Below are 25,598 nucleotides of genomic sequence, written 5' to 3' on the forward strand. Positions count from 1 at the left end.
TTTATGAGGTTTATTATATCTTGAACCTAGAGTACACACTGAAAATGAATGCAGTGAGCCTGCCTGCTACATCAAGGAAAACAACTGATAATTTTTGTTGCCAAAGATAAAATTTGAGCTTTCAAGTAAAAATAAGATTTTTGGAAAACTTGTATCCACTTTGGTGAACTTGACAGCTTCGCAATACTTAAAAGACTTTTCTGCTGGGATCCAGTCATATTAACAAATGTGATTTTTTTTTTATACTGTGCGAGGTAAACCAATGGATTTTAAAGTAACAGAGTGTGAAAAGATCATTGATATGGTTTCAGCCTCCACACTATAGCTAACCTTTAAAAACTACCGCTTGTCAAGTTTTGGTGTAGTGTCAAAGAAAAATGGCCACAGTTACCTGAAGAACCTATTAAAATATTCTTCCCTTTTCCAGCTACATATTTATGTGAGGCTGGGTTTTCTTCATGTACCTCAACCAAAAGTTGAAGTACAAATCATGACAGATTGAATTTAGAAGCAGGTATGAGAATCTAGGTATTTTCCATTAAGCCACACATTAAGTAGATTTGCAAAATGTAACACAGTGCTATCCTTCTCACTAATTTTTGTTGTTTTTTAAAATATAGGTATGTCTAATTAAAAAAAGATGTATGTTAACATCCAATGAGCTTAATATTATTTTTAAATTAGGTAGTAAATATTTAAAATTTTTCTCAGTTTAAATTTCTGACGTAGAAAATACAGACAGCTATAACCTACAGAAACAAAAGCTCTTTGAGGTCCTCAGTAAATCTTAAGAGTGGAAAAGAGGTCCCAAGATCAAAAGTTTGAGAGCCACTGTTGTGAAGGATATCAAAAGAGACTGTTCTACCCAAATGAATTAAAATTAATCAGAAATTGTAGGATAAGATAAAAATAAGCCATTTTCAGTGCTTTCAAATTAAACGGTATTGGTTTTTTTGTTTTCCTTTTTTTTTTTTTTTTTTGGCTGCGTTGGGTCTTCGTTGTGGCGCGTGGGCTCAGTAGTTGAGCCTCGCGGGCTTAGTTGCCCTGTGGCATGTGGGATCTTAGTTCCCCGACCAGGGATCGAACCCACGTCCCCTGCATTCGAAGGTGGATTCTTAACCACTGGACCACCAGGGAAGTCCTCTATATAGTATTAGATTTTAATGATAATAAGATTTCTTATAGTCAGCATGTTGTTTGACTATAAAGTGGAATGCAAAGTATTAGAAAGTTGTTTTTGTTTTTGCTTCCAAAATTTTCCATTTTACACAGGGGATGGTTTTAATAAATGCTTTCAGTGATGGGACCCTTCAGTCATGAATCCCCAAATAATGAGGTCTAGATTTGCAGATGTTTAGAGTGTGGTGGCTAGTATGAGATTTGCAAATGTAGAAACAATTACTCTGAGATCAGATATTAGTTTATTAAATTAAGATTTGCAGAATTAAAATTGAGCTCTTCTATGAATATGATGGAAGACATCACTCCTTCAGTATAATTGTTAGCAGTACTTAACCTTTATGAAGAAATTCAGTCCTGACTATGTTAGAATAAATGAGGAAAGGCAGTTTGAATTAGGTTTACAGTTTGCTGCAACTTGAAATCTCATTGCCTTCCTCTAATGACTGAGAAAGCATGAATTACACTTAGACTCTATCCTTGAATGTCAGTGGGTGTTTCTTAAGTAGGCTTAATCTTCCTTTTGAAATTTCTTTCGTATTAGCAATTTGCTTCACAGATTTTCATTTTTGTGTGAATTCAGTGCATTTCAACAGAGGTCCTATCCTCACGTCTCCTTAGTTTGTTCATAATGTTTGCTCCATGTCCAATCTGGGCTCATTCAGGCTAGACCAGCTTAGGAGTTTGCTGTGAGAGAAATACTGAGTCCACCTGAGGTACCCGCACTTACGCCCAAGCTGTGACCCCAGCTCTTTGCCAGGGGACACTGAGGTAAATGGGATGTCAGTGAGTCATGTAGCGGTCACTCCACTGGCTTCAGGGTGGAAGACTCTGACTGGCCCCCCAGGACTCAGGCCCCAAAACACAAGTGAATGGCAGAGCCACAGATGCCAGTGTGGGTGCCCTTCCACCCTGTGAGCCTTAGTGGTATGGGACACCCAAGGGCCCCTGTGAATGGCTGTGCATCTGGGGAGACCTTTTTTTTTTTTCTTAAGAGCTTTATTGCGGTATCATTTACATACCATAAAATTTTACTCATTTTCTTTGTACAAGTCAATGATATTTAGAAAAATGTGCAGAGTTTTGTGGTCATCACCACTCTTAAATTTTAGAATATTTTTATCTTTCAAAAAGATGCCCAGTGCCCATTTGCAGTCAGTCTTTATTCCCACTTCCAGGCCCAGGCAGCTACTAATCCGCTTTCTGCCTGTACAGATTTGCCTTTTCTGGACATTTCATGTAAATGGAATCATTCAATGTGTGGTTGTTGGCATCTGGCTTCTCTCACTTATAATGTTTTCGTAGCCTGAGTCAGTGATTCGCTGCTTTCTGTTGCTGAATACTGTCCCACTGTATGGATAGACTGCATTTTACTTATCCATGCACTAGTCGATAGACTTGTGGATTGTTTCCACTTTAGGCTTTTATAAATAATTCTGCTATGAGGTCTTTGTGGACAAGTCTGTGTGTGGACATATGGTTTCGTTTTTCTTGGGCAGCTAGCTATGCAGGAGTGGAGTTGCTGGGTCTTACGGTAACTCCGTGTTTAGCTTAAGAAACTGCCCAACTGTCTTCCGAGGTGTTTGTACCACTTTACAGTCCCAGCGGGGAGATGTTAGGGGTCACCTCCTCCTTTGACCGTTACGTCTGCGAGTATTAGGATAGGGAGAGATGGCAGTGAGTATGGCAGGTAAGGTACCAGTGGGAAGCACCCAAGTAAGGGACATGTAAGGCTAGTTAAGGTGTGTTCAGGTGCATCAAGATGTTTTGCAGCTGGGCCCTCACTTATATAGGAAACACAGGTGGGTGGAAAATGAGGAAAGAGAGGAATCAGGGGGGTTCGTTTGTGTCAGTCATAGGGAGCTGTCAGTGGTTTCAACAATTTTTGAGCCAAGAGAGTCATAGGCTTCTTTTTACTGTTAAGCAACTTTCTCTACACTTTGCCTTTTTAATTTTTGTTCTTTAACTTCTTCCTTTTATGACAGTCTCCTGTTTATTTCCTTTCTCTTCCTTCTTGCCTACTTTTTATTCACTCCCGTGCATTTTAATTCTACTCCACATCTCTCTACAAAGAGAGGAAAGTGAATTTGCTGGAGCAGGAGGGAAGGGGCTCCTCTCTTTTCAGCAGTGTGCGACAGGGGCTGTTAATGAGTTCCTCCTTTGAGCCAGGCCCTGGACTAGGCATGAGCACGTACTTGGTATTATTTAAACCCTGTGAGGTACATGTGATTATTCCCACTTTACACATAAAGAAACTGAGTCATAGAGAGGCAGAGTGATTTCTGTAAAGTCACACAGCTAACTGATGCCAGATCTGCTGGACTCCAGAATCCATGTGCTTTCCACGACGTCTGTGCGTGGAAGCCAGTGCGGGTACCTGAAGTGAAGCAGTGTACTTTCTTTGTGAAGGCTGTCAGCATGGGGCGCTCAGGTGTCTGTTTACCTGGGCACCAAAGTGAGTAGACTACTGTTACCAGGAAGTTCAAGTTGAATCCTAAGTTTTAGCAGAGAGATCAGGGCAACCCTGGTAGCTGCCTGTGCGGGGAGCAGCACCATCGTGTTGACATGTTTACAAAGCCAGCATCATAATCTTCTAGGCAGTTTTCGAAATCTGTAATTCTTCATTCATTCCTAAATGCACCATGAATATGGCTTAATATGATACATGTTTATGTAGTTTCAACCAAGGAGTGCATTAAATCTGGCCTTCTGCTTTTCTTCCTTCCCTAGCACCCTCCCCTGTAGCTAGATGTCATTAGATTCCTAATACCATTATTAATGACTACGTAATATCCTCTTTACTGGGTGTATCATAATTTAACCGTTCTTATTAGACATTGATTAGGATTTGTGTGTGTGTGTGTGTGTGTGTTTGTAGGTATATGTGAGTTTGTGTCTGTGTGTAAAGAACCAAGTTGCTTTCGAAAGTTGTCAAGCAGTTAATAGTGAGTATACCAGGCATCTTCATCAGCCTTGTGTGGCATAATTTAAAAGAAAACAACTTTCTCTTGTCACTTTGGTTTTTGGCGTCCTCTACATCTGCAGTTATTTTTTCTTTCCACTCAAAGTCTTTAATCCTTCCTCACTCTCTATAGAAACAACTATTAATAAGGTTAAACATACTGTGTTCCCTCGATTCTAAGACATATCCTTCCCATGTCAACAGTCATAGAAGTGGGATGCTTCTTACAGTGGCCATCATGAGCACCGTGCCCACCCCTACACAGAGGGGTAAGTCATGATGTGGTTATTATTACTTGCCCTTTGCGACCCTGGGCAGTGTAAAAGGCATCTCACCACCTCCTTGTCACCTTAGTTGAATTACTTGCACTAGTAGTGTATACTACTATACTTAGTAGCTTAAATTTGAATCCGTAATTAAAATGTCTCAGAAAAATTATAGTTTGATGCAGCATTGAAATTGTTATTATATTTGAGGAAGAGTGTGGGACCGGATTTGTACTAAGTGAACATTCTGCACTGGCAGAAAACCATGCTCCTACTTTCCTTATAAAACAACGGTCAGATGCTCTGTGGGCTCTAAGGAAGGAAGATGTACACCCACAAGTGGACAGAGCTGTGCTTCATTTCAGTATTGAGATCCATGCAGGTGGGTTGCCAGTGATATGGCAGACAGTGCAGCTAGTTTAAGATAAAATGTCAGCTGTCTTGGAATTCATCATAGAATCCCCAAAGCTAGAAGAAGTAGGTGTGATTCAGTCATGCATCCTGAAAGACAGAAACCCAAGTATAGCTTGCAGCTCACTTTCAAAAGAAGTTTGTTTCCAGCCACATGTAGCTTACTTAAGGGAATAAACAAAATGATGGATTTAACCAAATTAAAAAATGCAACGAAACTGATATTTTTGGAGGAGCCTCAAAATTCTACTGTCTGTCCTAACAGTCCTCAAGAGTGTCAAGCTTGGGGACACTGGTTCAAAGAAAGCTGTGCCACTCACATGTTACTTATAAACCTTACAGCCAAAAACTATTCAGAAGAATCATTAGGATGATGAAGGCTTACTCTCAAACTTTGTTTGGAATAATAAAGAAGAAAATAATATGAAAATGAAATTGTATGGATCTGTATCCTGTGGTTAAGAAACAAATTCTTAATTATAATATTTCTTTTTTCTCTCAAATCATTACTAAATTAGTGGTATGTTAGAAATCAGGATATACTCCATGTTACCCTATGGCTATCTATGCTTTGCTTTTTAAAATTCTTGGGATTATGATCATCCAGTGTAAACAATTAACAATTTATTCATAGTCATTCAACTTACTTTCTTAACCTATTTTTCTTGGGGAAGAAAAAGCAAGGCTAGTTTTACTAACCAGAGCAGATGCGAGAAGATATTATAAAACAGAAATGGAAACCGAATTATCTGGAAAGAGGGCAGCCTTTAGAAGATGTTTTTATCTTGGTAGGAACGAAATGACATTTGTTGGACAAAATGACAGGCACTATAAATAAAACAACTGGGCTTTATTTAGGGAGAAGAAACTGGGTGCACATGTAACCTGGCCCGATAGACCCCCTCTGGAGTTTTAGGCTGGAATTGTAGACTTGAGTCTGTCATTTGGAACCAAATGTCCCTGTTGCAATTCATGGAAAAGGACGTTAGCAAAATGGAATAATTTGCTCCCCACATGTTTTAAACGGTTGTCAATAAGGAAAGGGCCTTTCAGTTCAACAAGCTTTCCCTTTCTCTCTCCTTCTGTCTCTTCTCACAACAGTGTTAAGTTCTGAAATTATGTGAACAATAGGAAGTAATGGCATGATGTAGTGGAAGGAAGATTAGCAAGAAATACCGTATTCAGAGGTACTTATGGGGGTAATACATGATAAATTCTCTTTGGTAGACTGTGACTCTATGATTATCTTTACCAGGGTCTGTTTTTTTGAAAAATCATCTTTGGATAGCAGGTTCTGATATTTCATGTAGAAGGATGGGGGGGGCATGGTGGTCAGTAACCTTGCACATCCAACCCATTTTGGTTTGATACTACGAGAAAAATATCTGGAGCTTGTTAGCGCTTTCTGCATTGACTGCTATTATTGCTTCCCTCCTGTTTTCCCAGCCCTGTGCCCTAAACTTTGTAAGCCTTCCCTGAGGAGCAAGGATCCTATCCATAACATTTGTTTATCCAGCAGTGCAATGTATATAGCAGATTTTCAACAGTTTTTAATTTTATTTATTTTATTTATTTTTTTTAATTCAGTTGATGAAGAGTTATTTCATTCAGTACATCTAGAGGAATTGCTGTACATGGGGTCCTATAACTGTCACTTGGCCAGCTCTGATAGTGTAGGCAGATATCATAGGCATCTGACAGTTTGTTAAATAAATTTCTCAAGGAATTTACTGAAAGCGGGTAGGAGGAGACCTCAAGAGATTCACACAAAAACTTCTCCAGGCTCTCTCTGGAGTTGTTAGGTTCTTATAGAAATAGTTTAATCATTTGCATTAGTAATGAATATACACATCACTGGTGAGTCATTCAACAAATCAGTCAATTCACTGATTTCTACTTTGCTCCTCGAAAGCTGGGGAAGCACACATGAGTAAGAGGCAGACCTTAGGGTCTGGTGTGGGATGGCAGACACACTGTGGGATAGGGGCTGTAGTGGAAATGTGGAAGCACAGAGGTAGAGGAGGTGCTCTTTCTGCCTGAGAACATTCTGGAAGGCCTCACAAAGATGCGGCATTTGAGCTGAATCTTGAAAGAATTTAATCAATGGAAAGGGAGTGGGAAGGAGTTTTCAGGGCAGGTGGACTTTTGTGCAGAGACCAGAAGTCCTACTGAGAGTTGACAGAAGGTCCTGGGGGCCGCTGGGCCTCACAGAACCTGGAGAATTGTGAGAGTTGAGGGTGGAAACGATCTCCATGGCAGTGACTTTATTTAAAAGAGTCTTTCTGAATCCGCTGAAAACATAAGGCAGAATAGGACAGCCTGGAAGCTGGGAGCAGAAGCTCACTCTGCTTTTCCCTCAATCCCTCAACCTCAGTCCCACCACGGATACTTTTTTTTTTTTTTTAACCTTGAACTCTTCAGGACATCTAGGCAGAATCTAAATTGGGAATTCCCTTAACCTCATGGGAGAATCCATCTGACAGCTGTTCCTCTAATGCTTTCTGTCCTGGGCCATTGGGCTCACTGGTTGCTAACAAGGCCAAGGTCAGGGGTCCATTCTTTCCTGCATGGGGCTGTTTAACTCTGCTGCGTGCCGTGGTTACAGGCTGAGATGCAGAGCCACTGTGCCCCCAAGAGCTGCTGCTAAGCAGAAGCCCAGGGGAAAGTAGACGTGTGGTACACCTGCACCTCCCAGCATTCACCCTGTTCATGGAGGCACAGTTAGCTTCACTCTGTAACCATCACCAAGAAAAGCTTGGGAAGGAAAGAATTGAAGTGGCACAATCAGGGTGTGGCTGCTTATTTCCAGACCCAGTTTTGCAAGGAGTTAGTGGATTACCTAGTCATAGTCATAAACCCCTCAGGCATCTTGGTCAGTTGTCTAAAACTGGACCTATACCCTTGGTGATGTGTGAAATTCCCTCTCCCTGTGAAGGTAGAGATGCCAGGTACACCCTACCCATCCATCCCCATTTTAATGTACTGTTTACATTACCAAAGCAAGAGAAGCTTATTAAATTTTCCAAGCAGTTCCAAAGACTATAGAAGAAAAAGTGAAACCAACCCGCCACCAGCCCTGTATCCTTCCTGACTTTTTATATGCATCTACAAACATTGTACATACACCATTTGTTTTTACTAAAAGAAGTATTGTGCTCCATGTGTTATTCAGCAGCTTCATTTTTTTCCCACTCAAAAATATTTTGAGCATAAGATGTCTCAGTACAGCAATGGAAATTTGAGGGTAAGTCCCAATTTTTGTTATTCTTTTTTGGTAAAGGTGAATTGTTAGAAGAGTTGCCAGATTTAGCAAATGAGAATTCAAACCACCCAGTTCGATTTGAATTTCAGGTAAACAGCGTATACTTTTTTAGTGTCTGTCCCATGCCATCTTTGGGACAAAGGGATATGTCCGTATCCCTACGAAAAAAAGTATGTTGTTTATATAAAAATCAAATTTAACCAGGCAGCCTGTTATTTTATTTGGCAACTCTACACTTGTTAATTAGTTGATTGATTTGTTGTTATTGTTCTATGTAAGACTGTTCATGCACAAAAACTCCAGACCAGAAAAAGGCCTTGTTTTCTGGTCTGGAAAAGGTGGTCTCTGGCCGATGTTCGCCTGCCTGATGAATGCGCTGAGTTGAAGGGCCAGCTCAGCTGGGCACCCAGGACTCATTAACTGCCTCCATTGGAGAGAACTGGCCTGTGCAGCTGCTTTGTACTAGGGCCTGAGACCTTTGCTCTTTCACCCCAGCTACTGTGTGAAGTCACCAGTGGCAGTTACCTGAAGTTGTGTGGGTGATATTAATTGAATTTTTTTAATGAATGCCAGTATTTGTAGGAATTTGCAATGCAAACAGCCAGTCTTTCAAGCAGTGCCTATTGTAATTAGAGCAAGCTTTTAAGATTCTTTGAAGTACTAAATGTTGATGAAATTCAAATGGGGTGCTGATCTGCACTATAAAGGGGCTCTTGGTGGTTGTTTTTTTAAATCTTCTATTTTGTAGATGTAAATATATGCCCTAGTTCATGGGAAGTAACTTGAAGAGCGGCGGGGGGTGGGGGGCGGCTGAGTTTATGCCTGTTATTCTTATTTAAAACAGCTGTGGCCGGAGAGCTACAGCTTCGTCCTTTTGCACCGGGCAGGGGCACCGTGGCCCGAAGTGAACACCCTCAAAGGCTCCCTTCCCTTTGGGCAGCTTTCTCGCTCTCCCCAAATGCAAGTCGACCTGCCCCCCGGGGGGGGGAGGGGACGTGGTGGCTGTCCCACAGTCATCCCAGCTTCCCGCACCCCAGGTCTCCGAAGCCACGGGGGCAGATGCGTGCAGATGAGTCAGGCGGGAGGGTTAGGGAGCAGACCACAGCCTCAAGAGTCCCCTGCCCAGGCTGCCTCCTGGAGCACTTCTGCCTGCCGGCTCACAGCCCAGGGCGGAGCGACTGCTGTAGCGGCGCCTGGGGGAGCAGCTGTAAGGCCCACGTGGTGCCCTGCCTGGCCGAGCCTCACCACGTGGCAGGCCTGGATGGACGCCCATGACAGGGCCCGGCTCCCAGCGCTGCCTGCCAAGGAGCCAGATGCTGCCATTGGAAAAAATTGCTTCACAATTTGAAATCTTGGTCCTTTGATCATGGCTGGGAGAGGATGGAGAGGAGAGGTTCAAAGTGGTGATTTGAAAATGCCAGCGTCTCCTTGCATCCATCGGTGCCTATTATACTGTCTCTTGTCAGGGACAATCCTCTTGATGTTTTCATTTTTGCAACCAAGTAATTCCTGCCCAGCCCTTCCAAGCGCTCCAGGTGGAAGGGAGAGGCCGGCGAGAAGGGAGTGTCTGCAGCCTGCTCCTTTCCTACCCCGTGCCCAAGCCCTCTCCCCTGCCTTTGGACTGATCTGCTTCCTCTTTCTTCCTGCAGGCCTTTTCTTTCTGAGGCTAGTGACAAAGTAGTTGTTGTCAGCCAAATGCTGCCTCTGCCTGAGCTGCACCATTCCATTCCGCCCTTGGCAACCCTCACGCTCATTTCCCTGTCCTTCAGGCACCTGGAGCCAGGTTTCCAGAGGCCTGAGGTTTTGCAGAGCCGCTTCCCTGGCCCAGCCCTCCTCTCAGAGGACTCTGGATCCTATGTAACTGGGCTAGGCCTTGTTTTCCTCACCCATGAAATGGGAGGAATCATTCTTTGAAGAATATTGCTTTTTTTTCTTCTTCTTCTTCAATTTCAAAACATGAAATGAAGCAGTGGAACACATCCATGAACAAATACGCTTGCTGAGTGAGAGGTAACAGAGGAGAAACCAAGCCGAAGTCTTGTCTTGTGACTTACATGTCTCAGCTGCAGAAGTAACAAGTGTGTAAGAGAAGGATTATTTAGGGAAGAATTTGAGGGAATTTGATGTTTCACCTTTTTGTTTCCTTGCTGCCTGGTGCAGTCAGCTTTCTCTGCCTAGCATTGTAACCTGCTTCTACTTCGAGCTTACACTGTTTTCCAGGACTTGCCCACATATAGATCCTCAAGTTTTTAATTCATTCCCCACACATTTATTAATGATGGCCTTTTTTACTTCCAGGCAGAATTGCATGACATCGCTAATCATATCTTTGTGGGAAAGATTGTAATTTTGTACCTGTTTGAGCAGTCATGCCTAAAACCTAAGGCTTGTTATAAACTCACAAATCAGAAAAAGTACTAAGTTTTCTGTTTGAAAAACGCCATTGCTGCATCTGTGCTGCGCACCTGATAAGCATGGATTAGGGCTCAGACTGGCTCTGGGGGGAAAGCTTCTATCTTGTTTGTTGATTATGAACCACCATCTACTCTGGGTCACACCTCTGGAGATGTGACTTGAGGCTCTGTCTTTAATCTCTGTCCAGGTCTGTGTTGAAGTCCCTGGGTTGACAGCAGTGGTCATCGTTTACGTTTATGTGGCACGTTTCAGTATACAGATGAGTCTCGTATACGTTCTCTCTTCTGATCACAGTGGTGGGCTTTGGAAACAGATCTTCTCTGAGGTTAGAGAGGAGAGTGAGACGCAGAGGAGTGACCGCTGTCCATGCTGTCCGTCAGGTCCATCAGGTGTCTGAGATGAGATGATGACAAGTGAAGACTCAGGATTCTCAAGTCTCTGAACCAGATGGGAGGGAGGTCTGAAGTCAGGATGGAGTTTAATAAAAATAAACATGGAACTTGAATCCTAGGAAACAGTAGGACCTGAAGAACTCTTGTGGTGAGAAGGGGGAGTGGAAAGGTGAGATGAGGGGGGAAATGAAAGACGGTTGCAGGATTGTCTTACAGCTGTGTTCTTAGGCCTGCGTGATTCCAGAAGGCAGAGCTGTAGGTGGAAGCGGCTGGGAAGCCGATTGCGACTTAACGGGTGTGGTTGGCATCAGCATGTCCGAGCTCTTATCACAGTGTTAGGGGATGTGTTACATTACATGGAAACGGGGAGAGGAGGTCGCTAAGAGCAGACAGGGAAATATCTTGGGTTATGTGAGTGGGTAAATCACAAGTTTCCTTAAAAGTGGCAGAGGGGGGCTTCCCTGGTGGCGCAGTGGTTGAGAGTCCGCCTGCTGATGCAGGGGACACGGGTTCGTGCCCCGGTCCGGGAGGATCCCACATGCCGCGGAGCGGCTGGGCCCGTGAGCCATGGCCGCTGAGCCTGTGCGTCCGGAGCCTGTGCTCCGCAACGGGAGAGGCCACAACAGTGAGAGGCCCGCGTACCGCAAAAAAAAAAAAAAAAAAAAAAACGTGGCAGAGGGAGGCAAGAGAAGAGGTCTAGAGAGATGACAGCGGACAATGTGAGGACTCAGCCTGGTGTTGCTGGCTTTGAAAATGGGGCAAGGAGCTAAGAGACAAGGACTGTGGAAGCTGAAAGAGGCAAAGAATCCAATCCCTCCCCAAAGCCTCCAGAAATGAACACAGCTCCACCAATACCTTGATCTCAGCCTGGTGAGACCCATATTGGATGTCTGACCTACAGTAGTAGAAGATCGTAAATTGGTGGTGTTTTAAGTCACTAAATTTGTGGTAGTTTGTTAAAGCAGCAATAGAAGACTAATAACAACAGGAAAAAGAACTCTCTAACCATTAGGTCTGCCCGGGACATGGTGAGTATTTTATTAAAGTAATGATTTTCCTGTGTCTGAAGGTAGTATTTAGCCAGAAGGCACTGCAGGTCAGGATACTGTAGAAAGGTCTCCTGCCTTAGGTGGTAGGAGAAGGAGCTGGTCTCTGAACCCAGTTCCTATGGAGGGTCTCTGTTCTAGGGCAAAATGGGCAAAGATTCCTTAGAAGGGCCCGGTTTGCCTGGACTTGCCCTCTCCAGTCACATCGGCAAGGCGCTTGTTTTTTTGGGTTTTTGTTTTTTCATTTTAGAGCATGGCCATGACTAGCTAGGGAGGGGGAAATTTCCCCTTCTACCCCTCTTGAGTTCTTGTGGCTGGACTGAAAATAAAATTGACACAAGACAGATTAATAGGAGAAAAAGAAACAAATTTTTAATTCATGGCAATGGAGTTCACACAGAAATGGGACCTAAGAAGTGGCTGAAGCAGGCATCTATTATACTTCTTAGACAAACGATAAATTTGTGAGGAATCACAGGACAAAGAGACGTAGGTTTGGGGTGCTTAATTAGGGAAGAATCTAAACAGGGCTTGGGCTTGGGGAAGTAATATTTTAAAGTAACAAGGTTTGTTTAAAAGGCTTCTCGGCCCTAAATTCTCTATCTCTGGTGATAAGGGTGTCCTTCTACCTCCAGATGCAGAAGTATACCTTTCATATGAGAGATTTATTTCCTGCTTTCAGGGAGACGGAGGGGAGGGTCAGAGTGTCCCTCTTCCATTGGTTGTTTCTTAAGTAACTTTAATCCAAAAGAAGTATGCCATTGAGGCACATTTTGGAACGGCCTGCCCTGGGCCCCAACAGCTGGCTGATCCCCAGAGGATAGGATATCATTTGAATTTGGAATTTGTTGGGAAGATAAGTTTGCTGGGTTCTAGTTGTTTCTTGGATTTATTTATTTATTTATTCATTCATTCATTCATTTATATTTGGCTGGGTTGGGTCTTCGTTGCTGCGCGTGGGCTTTCTCTGGTTGCGGCGAGCGGGGGGCTACTCTTTGTTGCGGTGCTTGGGCTTCTCATTGCAGTGGCTTCTCTTGTTGTGGAGCACGGGCTCTAGGCACGCAGGCTTCAGTAGTTGCAGCACGTGGGCTCAGTAATTGTGGCTCGTGGGCTCTAGAGCTCAGGCTCAGGAGTTGTGGCGCACGAGCCTAGTTGCTCCGTGGCGTGTGGGATCTCCTCGGACCTGTGTCCCCTGCATTGGGAGATGGATTCTTAACCACTGCACCACCAGGGAAGTCCCTATTTCTTGGATTTTTATATTTATTTGCTTTTAGAAAATATCCTGTGATCAGATAAAAGCTGATTAGGCAAAAATAGTTGGTATGTCTGATACCAGCATTTTTTCCCTCATTTTCTTGCCTTCAGAGCTACATGAAATAGGTTTGCCCTGAGTTTTCAGTTGGGAAAAATGAATCGAGAGGGTGGATAATGAACTCAGCACGAATCGTAGACTCATTGCAGAGTTTACCTCCTCTGTTGCTGATTTAATGTTAGCATTCTTTCTTTGATATTACCTTTGCTCCACGGGGGTTCAGTGACCATATTTCTTTCTGAGATAATCATAATATCATCAGCTGACAGATAATTATCTTTCACATCAATACCTCCTCCTAGAAAATTCCCAAAGAACAACTGTGATACGGTTGGATGGCTGTGTAATTATTTTCCATGTTCAAAAGTAACTGCAAAGCAGTTGTAATAGCAAATTGCTTATTTACTGTTAGTTGAGAGGTCTTTTAAAAATCTAACCTATTAAATATACACTAATAATTAAATACAAAGTTGTCTCAAACTTTTTTAAGAAAAGCAAGATAATTCAAAAACAATCTGTTCCTCTTATCTAAATGAAAGCTGAAAATGCACATAGATCTCATGACCAGCAATTCCACTCCTAGGAACACCTAACAGGAGTGCACACGAGTTCATCAAATGCGTATCCCTGAATTTTCAGAGTAGCGCTCTTCATAATAGGTTCAATTTGGAAACATTGTAAATGTCCATCCGTAGAAGAGATAGGTGGTGGTATAGTCCATTCAGTGGAGTACTCCACAGTGACAGGGATAGCTGAACTACACACCACAGCATGGATAGCTCTCACACTGTAATGCTGCACAAATAGAACTAAACACAGAGGAGTCAACACTATGTGATTCCACTCGTGAAACGTTCACAAAACCAGACAAGATTAAAGTACAGTATTTTAGGATGGAGGTTACTCTTGTGACATGGGGGGTTTGATTGTACTGAAAGGGAGCATGGATGAGGGGGGCTTCTGTTCTATTTCCTCATCTGGGTGCTGGTTACATGGGTGTGTTCATTTTATAAAAATGAATCAGTCTGTAAACTTGTGATTTGTACACTTCTCTGAATGTATGTTCTACTTTAATTTTATGTAAAAAAGTTAATCCTAACAACTTTAAAACTCATACTTTGTTGAGATTGTTTCAGATGGTGGAGTTTCATAATGTGAATTCTTTTTTTTTTTTTTTTTTTTTTTTTTGCGGTACGCGGGCCTCTCACTGCTGTGGCCTCTCCCGTTGTGGAGCACAGGCTCCGGATGCGCAGGCCCTGCGGCCATGGCCCACGGGCCCGCCGCTTCGCGGCACGTGGGATCCCCCCAGACCGGGGCACGAATCCGTGTCCTCTGCATCTGCAGGCGGACTCCCAGCCACTGCGCCACCAGGGAAGCCCCATAATGTGAATTCTTGAATACCTTTTTTTTTTTTTTTTGCGGTACGCGGGCCTCTCACCGCTGCGGCCTCTCCCATTGTGGAGCACAGGCTCCGGACGCGCAAGCTCAGCGGCCATGGCTCACGGGCCCGGCTGCCCCACGGCATGTGGGATCCTCCTGGACCGGGGCACGAACCTGTGTCCCCTGCACCGGCAGGCGGACTCCCAACCACCACGCCACCAGGGAAGCCCGAATACCTTCATTTTTTATACTGCCTGACATTGTACCTACGGGTCATCCATTCCTAATTAAAACTAATTAAATTATTTAGGGAATTCTAAGGGACAGTGGTGAACCAAAGGTGAGAGAGTGGGAATGGTCTGCCCCACATGCAGGCATTAAGGAGGTTCATTGCAGAGAAGTTTATATGGCAAAACCGTCTAAAAATGGTTGTCATTTTTATTATCACACTGTGCCCACATTTCTAAACAATGCTATCAATAAAATATTCCTCAAAAAGAAAAAATCCTTTATTGGCCTAAGCCTTAAACAACTGGTAAAATTAGTGTTGGGCTTTTATTTCGTATATATATTTTATTTTGTATGTATGTATAGACACACACATATATATATGCTTCAAACCAGCACACTTTTATTGCTTATCCATTATGTTACTTATTCTTTAATAACACATATGATTAAAGAATCAGTCTTATATTCTAGAGTAAGTTCTAACAGTTTGGAATTGTTGGAGCTGCAGTCCACACAGTGCTGCTGCTTCTGTGATTTGGAAGTAGGCACAGTAGTTATGAAGACGAAAAAGTAGAACTAGAGTTACTTCATTCTCTGTTACCACTTTCAGAGCTTTTGTGTTTAAAATGGTGAAACAGTGCTGATGATTACTGAAGATAATTTTGTCAAAGGAAGGGGGTCTTAAAAATGATCCACTCTAACTGTCAAATCTACTACGTGTGCCGCTGCTATAGCACCAGTATTACTTAAGTGTGGAAACGCATAGAGGTGGAAACATAAAAGCTGTGAAAATTTTCTGCAATTTTGCTAACATCAAATTATGGTGAATGCCATTATAAACTTGGGTAACATTTTGAATTTGTATGTATGGATGGATTATTTTGTATATTTATTTCTATGCTTGCTTTAGATTTTAAGACTCGTAGTTTGTTTACATTGTAAATCTTTTGCTTGTCAAAAATACTGCCACTGCATTATGCTAAGTGAAATAAGTCAGACAAAAAGATAAATACTGTATGATATCGCTTATATGTGAAATCTAAAAAATACAACAAACTAGTGAATATAACAAAATATATTATAGAGATATAGAGAACAAACTAGTGGTTACCAGTATGGGGGCGGGGGGGCAATATAAGGGTGGCAGAGTGGGAGGTACAAACTATTGGGTGTAAGTAAGATAGGCTCGAGGATGTACTGTACAACACAGGAGTGTAGCCAATATTTTATAATAACTGTAAATGGAATATAACCTTTAAAATTGTATATAAAAATACTGCCACTGAAGTAAATAAAGTGAAAAATGGAGCATTGAAAAAAATGAAAGAAAAGAAAACATTGTTCCTAGGGAGTTGAGGTGCAATTCTTAAGAAACCTCCCTCCTGGTTAAGTTGATGTAATTTGAAGTTGATAGTTTTTAAAAAGTAACCCAATCCCATGTACTCTCCTGTTGACTCCCCTGCACATTGCTAATTTCCCCGTGCTCCTTCCCACACTCCACCCCTTACACCACAAACACCAGACTGTTTTTGATTGTTCACCAGTCCTTCACAACAACTTGATTACATCAAAATGAGTTTGTTTAAATTGCAGTATTAGTTAACAGTGTATTTATGGCCCATTAATTCTCATTTTCAAAGCAGGGAATTTTTTTAATTGAATGAAAACAAAGTAAAAGTAATTTCTAATGGACCTTTCCTGTTCCACTTAACTTATTATTGCACTGATGTGGGAAGCATTCTAAATATTCATCAGTAGAGCACATGTTAAATTATGGTGCATCTGTATAATGGAATAATATGCAGCCACCAAAAAGTGTGGCTGTTCAGTTTTTTAAAGGGCTGTTCTTTTAAAAACTGGTATTCTATATCAGTACTATGTGAATTCTAAGAAGTATTTATTTATAACCAGGTTTAGAAGAATGCTACAGTTTGTGTAGAAAAGAGGGGATGTGTATGTTTGAATATCTAAATGCTAAATATCTCTAAAAGGACACTTGAGAAATAACACTGGTCATCTAGGGAGGTTGGCAGTTCAGGGTAGAAATACAACGTACATCCTTTTTACGGTTTGATTTTTTTTTTTCCTTACCACGTGCATATTTTTACTTTTTTTTTTTTTTTAAGTTAAACCTTGTTGGCACAAACTACATCATAATAGTAAGAGCATCAATCCCACAAGGAACATCACTGGTCATCCCACCCCCGCAAAACACCTGAGCCACTTCTCAGCTTGTGGCAGGACCCGCTCTAAGTTCTGAAAGGCCCTCTCTTAGTTCACAGCAGGTGATACCCGCCCTGGAAGGCTGGATGACAGCCCAGTGTCAGAGCTCCTGTGTGCCTAGGATACACTGGTATCTTTCTGTACTGGAGGTTGGAGCCCACGTAGACTCACGGGCCTCTCTTCATCCTTAAGGAGCTGAGATTCAGATCTCAGGGTAAGACCTCCATCGTTCCCCGCTACACTGCTCTCTCATGGAGCTAAATGTCAAACCTTTGAATGTGAGCAAAAGGCACACCTGGGCATTTTTAATTATTTGCACTTTATGCCCCATAAAATTCCAAAAAACAAAATGTGAGGGAGCAATACTAAATTTATGGATGATGTAAAACTGGACAAATACAAGTAAAAGTAGATTGGAATCCCGTAACAGGAGCTGGACACTGGTTGTTAGTGGTTATTAGAAGTACCTAGAATAAGTTAATGACTATAGTTGAACACTTAATTTAGCTTTGAATTTCTTGGCACATAAGAAAAGAGAATATAAAGTACATTGTCCTTTTATTTGAAGCCAGCATATCTGAAGTTTTGCCTAAGAAAATGGAGATTTTCCTGATACTCAATTCAGGAGGGAAATTGAAATGCAGATCCTTGTTAAAAATATATATAGGCTGACTCAGGTCTTCATGGTGGTTATTGCCTGTCAAGGTATTAAAATTAGCTAGCCAAAACGTGCCAAACCTCGCAAGATACAGTCTCGCTGTGTGTCAGATCCCCCTCTCTTTCTCTGCAGCCACCCTAGTAGCCCAGGTACCATGCCTCATCTGGAACTTCTTCCAGGCCTCCTGACACACCTCACTCATCCATTCTCACTCTCTTCTCAAGTCTCCAAGCTGTGGTCAGGGGTGCCGTTCTGGATTGCAGATCTGATCCTAAACAGTCACTGGCCCTATCCTATGTACTTAAAACTTGTATGTCCCTTGGTTTTAGGATGTAAGACCCTCCCCCGCACCCCTCCACAACCCCCACCTCCCCAGCTACCCTCTCTCCTTGCTCTCTGTGTTCCAGCCTTGTTTCTGGCCGAGCACCCTTTATACACTCTCTCTTACAGCATGATCCACCAGCCCATGCCAGCGCTTCTCTCTTTGGATCTGAGCTGCATCATCATCAGAAGCTTCCCTGACCCCAAGGGCTCCCTCCCCACTGTTTGTTCTCATGTCTCTGTGCCCATCTCAGGAGTGCTTATTTCTGTTTCTATGTCCCCCCTCCTAACTCGTAAGCTGTGTGGACTCGTTGATCCCCAGCTCCACACCCAGTGCCTAGTGTGCAGGAAAGGGTCAGTAGATATTTGAGGGAAGGGGACCGTCTGTCAGTGATCTAGCCGCTGAAGCAGCCTCCCAGTCTCCCTCTGCAGTGAACATTATACCACGCTGAGACATTTCTCCTTGAAGCTCAGCTCTGATCACCTCACTGCCTTGTGTCAACACTTTCAAGAGGTCCCCGTTTCCTACAGGATACAACCCATACCCCTACTTAGTCCTCCTCTACCTGGGCCCTTGTGGCGTTTCCAAACTCATTCCTCCCTGTCTCCTTAGTCCTCATGGTGTAGCTAGAATGAAGCACTCCAGGCTGCTTCTGTGCAAGCGTTCTCTCAGCCCTTCTCCGCATGTTCAAATCTTAACCAAGAAAATACCCTTAATTGAAAATAATGCTTCCATTGTCCGAACTGAGTACGTTTGACATGGTACTTATTTTCTATCTAAATTAAAGCTATTTTCTGTACATCCCATATTGACTTGTAGTCCTGTATTGTTTCTAGCATGAGCCTCACTAAGTAATCATAAAAATATGTTAAATGAGTGGGAACTTATATTAATTATTTTGCATCTTTGTAAGCCAGTCTTTAATAGGAACCATTTCCCCTCTGGGTGCTGTAATTTGTTAATGAAGTACCTGTTTTTACATATATAACAAATGGCCAGTCAGCTACAGATTCTCCTGTTCTTTTAACTATATCTACAGATTAGTGAATATGAATACAATTCATATACTGCTTTCTGCACATATTTCAGAGATATCATCAATGTCTTATTACAAGGATATATAGTATTCTATACTGAATGCAAGAAAGTAAAATGAAACATACATGTAGCATGTCATTATTTCAAGGGAAGACTGCCCAAACTAGCATTCTCTTAAAAAAATAACCGATGAGCCATAGAACTTGTTTCTAGCGAGGCATCCCCTCACCACCTCTCTGAGCCACGCCGGCCCTCTACTGCCCTCCAGCCAGCATGGTGGAGGTCTTACCCGGATGGTTACTGCTTTGACTCCTGCGATGAGAGAGTAATCCCCACCTCCATCTCATTTCCAACAGGCTGATTTAAACTGCAGTATTCAAGATGATGCCGGGGCTTTTTACGGCGTGACCAGTCAGTATGAGAGTTCTGAGAATATGACAGTCACCTGTTCCACCAAAGTTTGCTCCTTTGGGAAGCAAGTAGTAGAAAAAGTAGAGGTAAGTTGGCCTCTGTATGCTGGAACCTTCATTCAGGGCGGCCTGTCGCCTTCCTTTAAAACTAAACTGGGGCAGAGGATTTTATTTTTCTGGTGTCTTCTCCTTCCCCTCCCACTCCTCCGCGCCCCCCGCCCCCCGCCATTACTTCTAAGAAGGCAAAATGATTTGAAAGCAACTGAAAGAAAGAAGGCAGGAGCAATCCCGTGCCAGCTCTCCAACTGTCTGAAGTCAGCCCTGTGCTTGCCCGTGTGTCAGTCCTGCAGGTGGCCTTGGGATGGGGGGATGGGGGGGCTGATATGGAATCTGTTAGAGATGGACCCTGCTGCCCGGTAGATGGTACCCCTCCCACCCCAGGTTCCAGCTTCAAGGGCACTTGCAGGCATTTTGATAACAACCAAGGTGGTCCTCAGCTGATTGGCACCTGCCTTCTAAAACCCTAATGCCTTGAGTTTGGTTTTTGCTTTTGCCATTTCCACTCCCTTCATCTTAATTGTTTTAAATATATTTCAGTACATACTGGGACCAAAAACCTATTTATGGCTTTTATAGTTCATGCCTCCCTCCCCTTCAAAAAAATGGATGTTCATTTTACCGGGGTGGGTTGCTTTTTGTGAATAATGTTTGCAGGTGATATTTCATTTAGAGTTGTGCTTTCCATTGTCTTCTATCCATCACCCAGTTCATCCATGCTCAGTGAGTGGTGTTTATTCACAGATGTCCAGGACCTCTCAGGTCCAGGACCCCAACCTGACTTTGTGTTGAGGCATGAGAGAAAGGATGCAGTGGGTGGAGAGAGGGAGCAGGAGATGTTTTGCAAGACTTTGGGCTGAACAAGGCAGATTTGGGATGCTGCAGGCCCTCATAGCTTCCCGAGCACAGGATGGGCATCCTGAGAATGGTGTTAAGGAGGGTTATGCTGGTAGAGGAGGATGTAAGTGAGTTGACTAGATGGTAGCCGTAAGCTTAGGTGTCATGAGCTTTACTAAAAGGGTGGTAGTGGGAATCCAGGGAGACATTTTGAATGGTACTTAGAAACTGACTGGATATTAAATATTAAAGAGGAGGAAGAGTCAAAGATCACATGTTTTATGCTTAGGAGGACAGTGTAGCCACCAGCAGAGATAAGTAAATAAGATGTTCAACTGGAAATAGTCAGGGACGAATATAGATGCAACACTAGGATTTGGGAGACAGGTAAAGACTGAAAATATCAATTGAGAATCCTAAGCATTAAGGATACTCAAAGCTGTGGGAATGGAGAGCTAGCTGCAGAGAGGCAATAGCAAGGAAAATAGGGATAAAGATTAAGTTTGGAGAGTGGCACCCAGACCTGGGGTAGGTGGAAAGGGAGGCATGAACAGAGAAGCCGAGGACAAAGAAGGGTGAGGGAGTGGGGAAACCAGCTCAAGGCAGTGTCTGGGAACTCCAAGGAGAGGGTGGGTGAGAATGTGGCTGTGTAATGAGACACAGCTGGGAGACCTGGAGCCACATGACCTCCATCTCCCCTGAGAAGGAGGACGCAAAGGTACCTGCTGGTGGTTGGGACCTCGGAAGGTTAGTGTTACTGTTGCTACCAAATGGCCAAGTTGTCAGGGCTTAGCTGTAGATGGACTTCCTGCCTGGACAGGTACCTGTGAGAAAAGATGAACCAGATAAGTAACTCAGTTTCCCAGAGGTCAAATTATTCTTCAGTTCATCCTCAGCTAACATACCCAAATCTCTTTATAAGTTCAGGGAACAGGGAAAGGTTGTCTTCGACTGATGAAATCCCAGGCATTTTCATGGAGAACGTGCTGTGGTGTGGCAGGTGAAGTTTTGTAATTAAGCCTTTAATCTACTCGGAGTATATTTCTGCATTTGGTGTGAAATGGGAGTCTGCTTATATTTTCTTCCAAATAGATAGGCATTTGTGTCAAAGTCATTTATTAAATCATTTATTTTCCAACTGAGTGGATCTGTCCCCTTTAAGTTACTGCATATACTGGGGGCTGTTCCTGGAGTCTGTTCTATTCCACCCTCTGTTTATCTCTACATGTCCCAGTATTGTGTTGATTTGATTACAGTGGCTTTATAGCATGTTCTGATATCTGCTGGGGCAAGTCAATCTCACTGCTCTTCTTTTTCATATATTTTCTAGGTAGGTAGCCAGCATTTATTCTTCCAAACTATGAGAGCATTTTAAAAATGTAAAGAAAAACAAAAATCTTGTTTGAGCAACCTAATCGTTTTTTGGGGGTTTGTTTTTTGGCCGCGTCATGTGGCATATAGGATCTTCCTGCACCCCCTGCAGTGGAAGTGTAGAGTCTTAACCACTGGACTGCCAGGGAAGTCCTGAGCAACCTAATTGTAATTGCATTAGATTTAGATATTATTTGGAGACAGATTGATATGTTATTGATATTAAATCTTTCCAATCAAGAACCTATTTGCATTTCTATCTCATTTTATCTATTTTAATAAGATTTTACAGTTATAGGTTTATCCCTTTCTTGTTAAATATATCTCTAAATATTATATAATTTGTTAATACAATTTCCAGTTTCCAGATTTTAATTACTAGAATAGAAGAAAGCTCCTGGTTTTTGCATATCTATATTCTATTTGGCCATCTTACCATATTCTCTTAATTATCTCCAGCGGGTTTTTCCCCCTAGATTCATGGGTTTTCTCTGTTGTATTATCTTAGCAGCAGCAAAAAGAGAAGACTTTATTTTATCTCTTCATTTCAATGTTCATGCCACTTTTATTATTATTATTATTACTATTATTATTTTCTCACCCTCTCTTCATTTGCTAAAACTTCCAACACAGTTGTAAAAAGAAATAAAAGAAATAGTGATGGTGAGTATCCTTGTATGGTTACTGATGTCAGTAGAAATAGTTTTGATGTTTTGACGTTTGGGATTAAACTTATTATTGGTTTTTATAAATGGTCTTTATTTTATATATATATATTTTTTTTTTTTTTTTTTTTTTTTTTTTTGGCATTACGTGGGCTTCTCACTGCTGTGGCCTCTCCCGTTGTGGAGCACAGGCTCTGGACGCGCAGGCCCAGCAGCCATGGCTCACGGGCCCAGCCGCTCCGCGGCACGTGGGATCTTCCCGGACCGGGGCACGAACCCGTGTCCCCTGCATCGGCAGGCGGACTCCCAACCACTGCGCCACCAGGGAAGCCCTATTTTATATTTAAATTCTTTCTTCCTATTACTATTTTACTTAAATTTTTTTTATTAGTAATAGCTGCAATATTTTATCAGATGCCTTTTCAGCAACTCTTACTATGTGATTTTTCTCCAATTTGTTGACATCATGAGTTAACACATGTCCTGTGTATGAACCACCACAGCATTCCTGAAGAAAGTTCTACTTTGGATACTTTGATGCATTATTTGCTATTTTACATAAAATGTTGGCACCTCATAAGTGATATTAATCTATACTTTTCTTTTTTATGAACTATCAACTTTTGGTATTGAATATACATCAATTTCATAAAAATAATTGGAATACCTATCTTTTTCTATGGTATAGCATTGTTTGAATAACATTGAAAATAACTGTTCTTTAAAGGTTATATAAAACTTAGCTGTGAAACCATTTGGTCTTTGGACCTTTTTCAGTGGTAGATTTCTAAATAGTTTTTAGTCATTTCCACAGTAACTGATCTATTGGAGTTTTCTACTTCTTTTTGGTTCAGTTATTAGCAATTTGTATTTTGCTGGGAAATCATCCTGTCCTCTAGGTTTTCCTTTGCTTTTATTGATTGATTGGTTGGTTGATTGGTTGTTTGCCAAAGAGTTACATGAAGTAACCTCCTCTAAATCTTCTGAACAATAATGTAATTGTGGTTTTGTCTCTTTTCTTTCTTCTCCTTCTTAAGATTGTGAAGGGTTTATTTATTTTATTTTGTCTTTTTAAAGAACTAGTTTTTATATCCTGTCTACATTTTAAATTTCCTTTGCGGGACTTCCCTGGCAGTCCAGTGGTTATGACTTCGCCTTCCAATGCAGGGGGTGCGGGTTCGATTCCTGGTCAGGGAACTGGAATCCCACATGCTTCGTGGCCAAAAACCCAAAAACCATAAAACAGAAGGAATATTTTAACAGATTCAATAAAGACTTAAAAAAAAAAAGGTTCACATCAAAACAAAAAAAAAATCTTAAAGAAAATTTCCTTTGTATTGATTTGAGCTTTTATCTTTATTAATTTCCTATTCCTAGTTTTCACTGGTTTTGGTTTATTTTGTAGGATTTATTAATTTTTTAAGATGTGTACTAAGTTCTATAACTTTTCATCTTTAATGATGAAGACATGAAGCTGCTTTCCTGCAAGTATAGCTTCATTGAGTCCCAAAAGTTTGATGTAAATATTTTCTTTTTCATTACTCTTTAGATAGCTTGTAATTTCTTTTTAAATTCCTCTTTGATCCAGAGTATCTAAGAGTGTCTCTCTTATTTCTAAGTGCTTCAGTGGATCTTCAAACTGCATGTATATATTTTTTAAAAACCCCTTTTTAAAAAAAATTAAAGACATAACACAATCAGGGGCTCATGATCAGTGTGAAGTAGTTTTTCCTAAAGTAGAGAAATTAGCTGCATTGGTTGTTGGCCTGTGAGGCCTTATCACAGTAAAAAAGGATTTTCTATGGGCCCTTTGAAGAATTGTGACTGGCTGGGCTTGCTCTCACAGATCTCCAGGTAGAGAATCACTAAGAAGGCAGTTATATTTTTTTCTAACCTTTGCTGAAAAACATCTATACAACTTTTCTTTAAAGCTGTCATCTTCCCAAGTTTAAAAAAAAAAATTTCCAGAAAAATAATGGATTCTGAGTATGGTATTAAGTTTGGAGATAGGATTTTTTAAAATGAAGTAAACTACATAAGTAGTGCAACATATAGCAGGTGATTTCATGTTGAAAAAATAAAATGCTTTTACAGGCAATAATATCTTTTTTATGTATTTTGAAGTCAAAGGTGTAAAAATGCTCAAATCCTTTTTCCCTCACAGACGGAATATGCAAGGTTTGAGAATGGCCGATTTGTATACCGAATAAACCGCTCCCCGATGTGTGAATATATGATCAATTTCATCCACAAGCTCAAACACTTACCAGAGAAATATATGATGAACAGTGTTTTGGAAAACTTCACAATTTTATTGGTAACTGTTTGTCTCTTTCATGTTTTGTCAGACTCAGCCATGAGGCTGGTGGGGAAGATGGGCCTGGGAGGTGCTGGGGCTTGGGCCAAGGGTAACTGACTAGACTGTGGGGCTGGGCCCCAGGTGGTCAATCAGTAGTTGAATTCACACATCCATAGGGAAAACTTGGTTTGGCTCAAGTTTGTGGAAGGGAAAGGGGTCTCATCTGGCTGGGCTTTCTAAGCTTAGCAGAACTGGAATTTGGGAAGGGAGGGTGAGGGTGATACAACTAGATTCTTAATTCTGGCTTCACATTAGCAAGACCTGGAGAATATCTAAAAATCCTGATAGCAGGGCTGCATCCTAGATCGATTAAATCAGGATCTCTGAGGATAGGACCCGGGCATGTGTATTTTCTAGGGTTTTCTAAGGTTCCCTGGGTAATTCCAGTATTAGCTAAGTGTGAGTCTCAGCAGCACCATGGTATACAAATCAAAAATGAGGCAAAAGCTGAGTCAGCAGGTTTGTGCTTTAAACATACCTAGACTTATTTCATGAAGGATTTACAAGGCCTTATTATTATAAGTAACATACATTAATATAGCAAAATATAAACCCTCAGTACCAGGAGAAATATAAACTAGAATACAGTGGCATAACCAGGAGCAAGGGGACAATATTTATGGGCTGAAAAGTATGGTCAAAACTTAATGGGCAGCTAAAGGGCAAGGAAAAAGCAATGGGGCTCAAGGTCCATGATGGGAATATTTTCTGGTTCCCCTGGGCAATGCTCTGTGTGTTTTTTCCCCCTAAATTTTTGACTTTAAAACAGTTTCTCACAGGGACTTCATTTGGTTACTTAGGA

General features: G+C 41.8%; 1 protein-coding gene across 1 annotated transcript in view; it reads left to right on the top strand.

Annotated features, from left to right (window-relative positions):
• TEAD1 (TEA domain transcription factor 1) overlaps positions 1–25,598 on the top strand; it is a 194,422-nt gene that overhangs the window by 164,000 nt on the left and 4,824 nt on the right. The window contains exons 12-13 of the mRNA XM_079708701.1: positions 19,454–19,594; positions 24,602–24,754. Coding sequence (XP_079564827.1) covers positions 19,454–19,594; positions 24,602–24,754 — 294 coding nt within the window. The remainder of the gene's footprint in view (positions 1–19,453; positions 19,595–24,601; positions 24,755–25,598) is intronic.

Source organism: Hyperoodon ampullatus (assembly GCF_949752795.1).
Source record: "Hyperoodon ampullatus genome assembly, chromosome: 7".
In the NCBI taxonomy this organism is placed as follows: Eukaryota; Metazoa; Chordata; class Mammalia; order Artiodactyla; family Ziphiidae; genus Hyperoodon; species Hyperoodon ampullatus.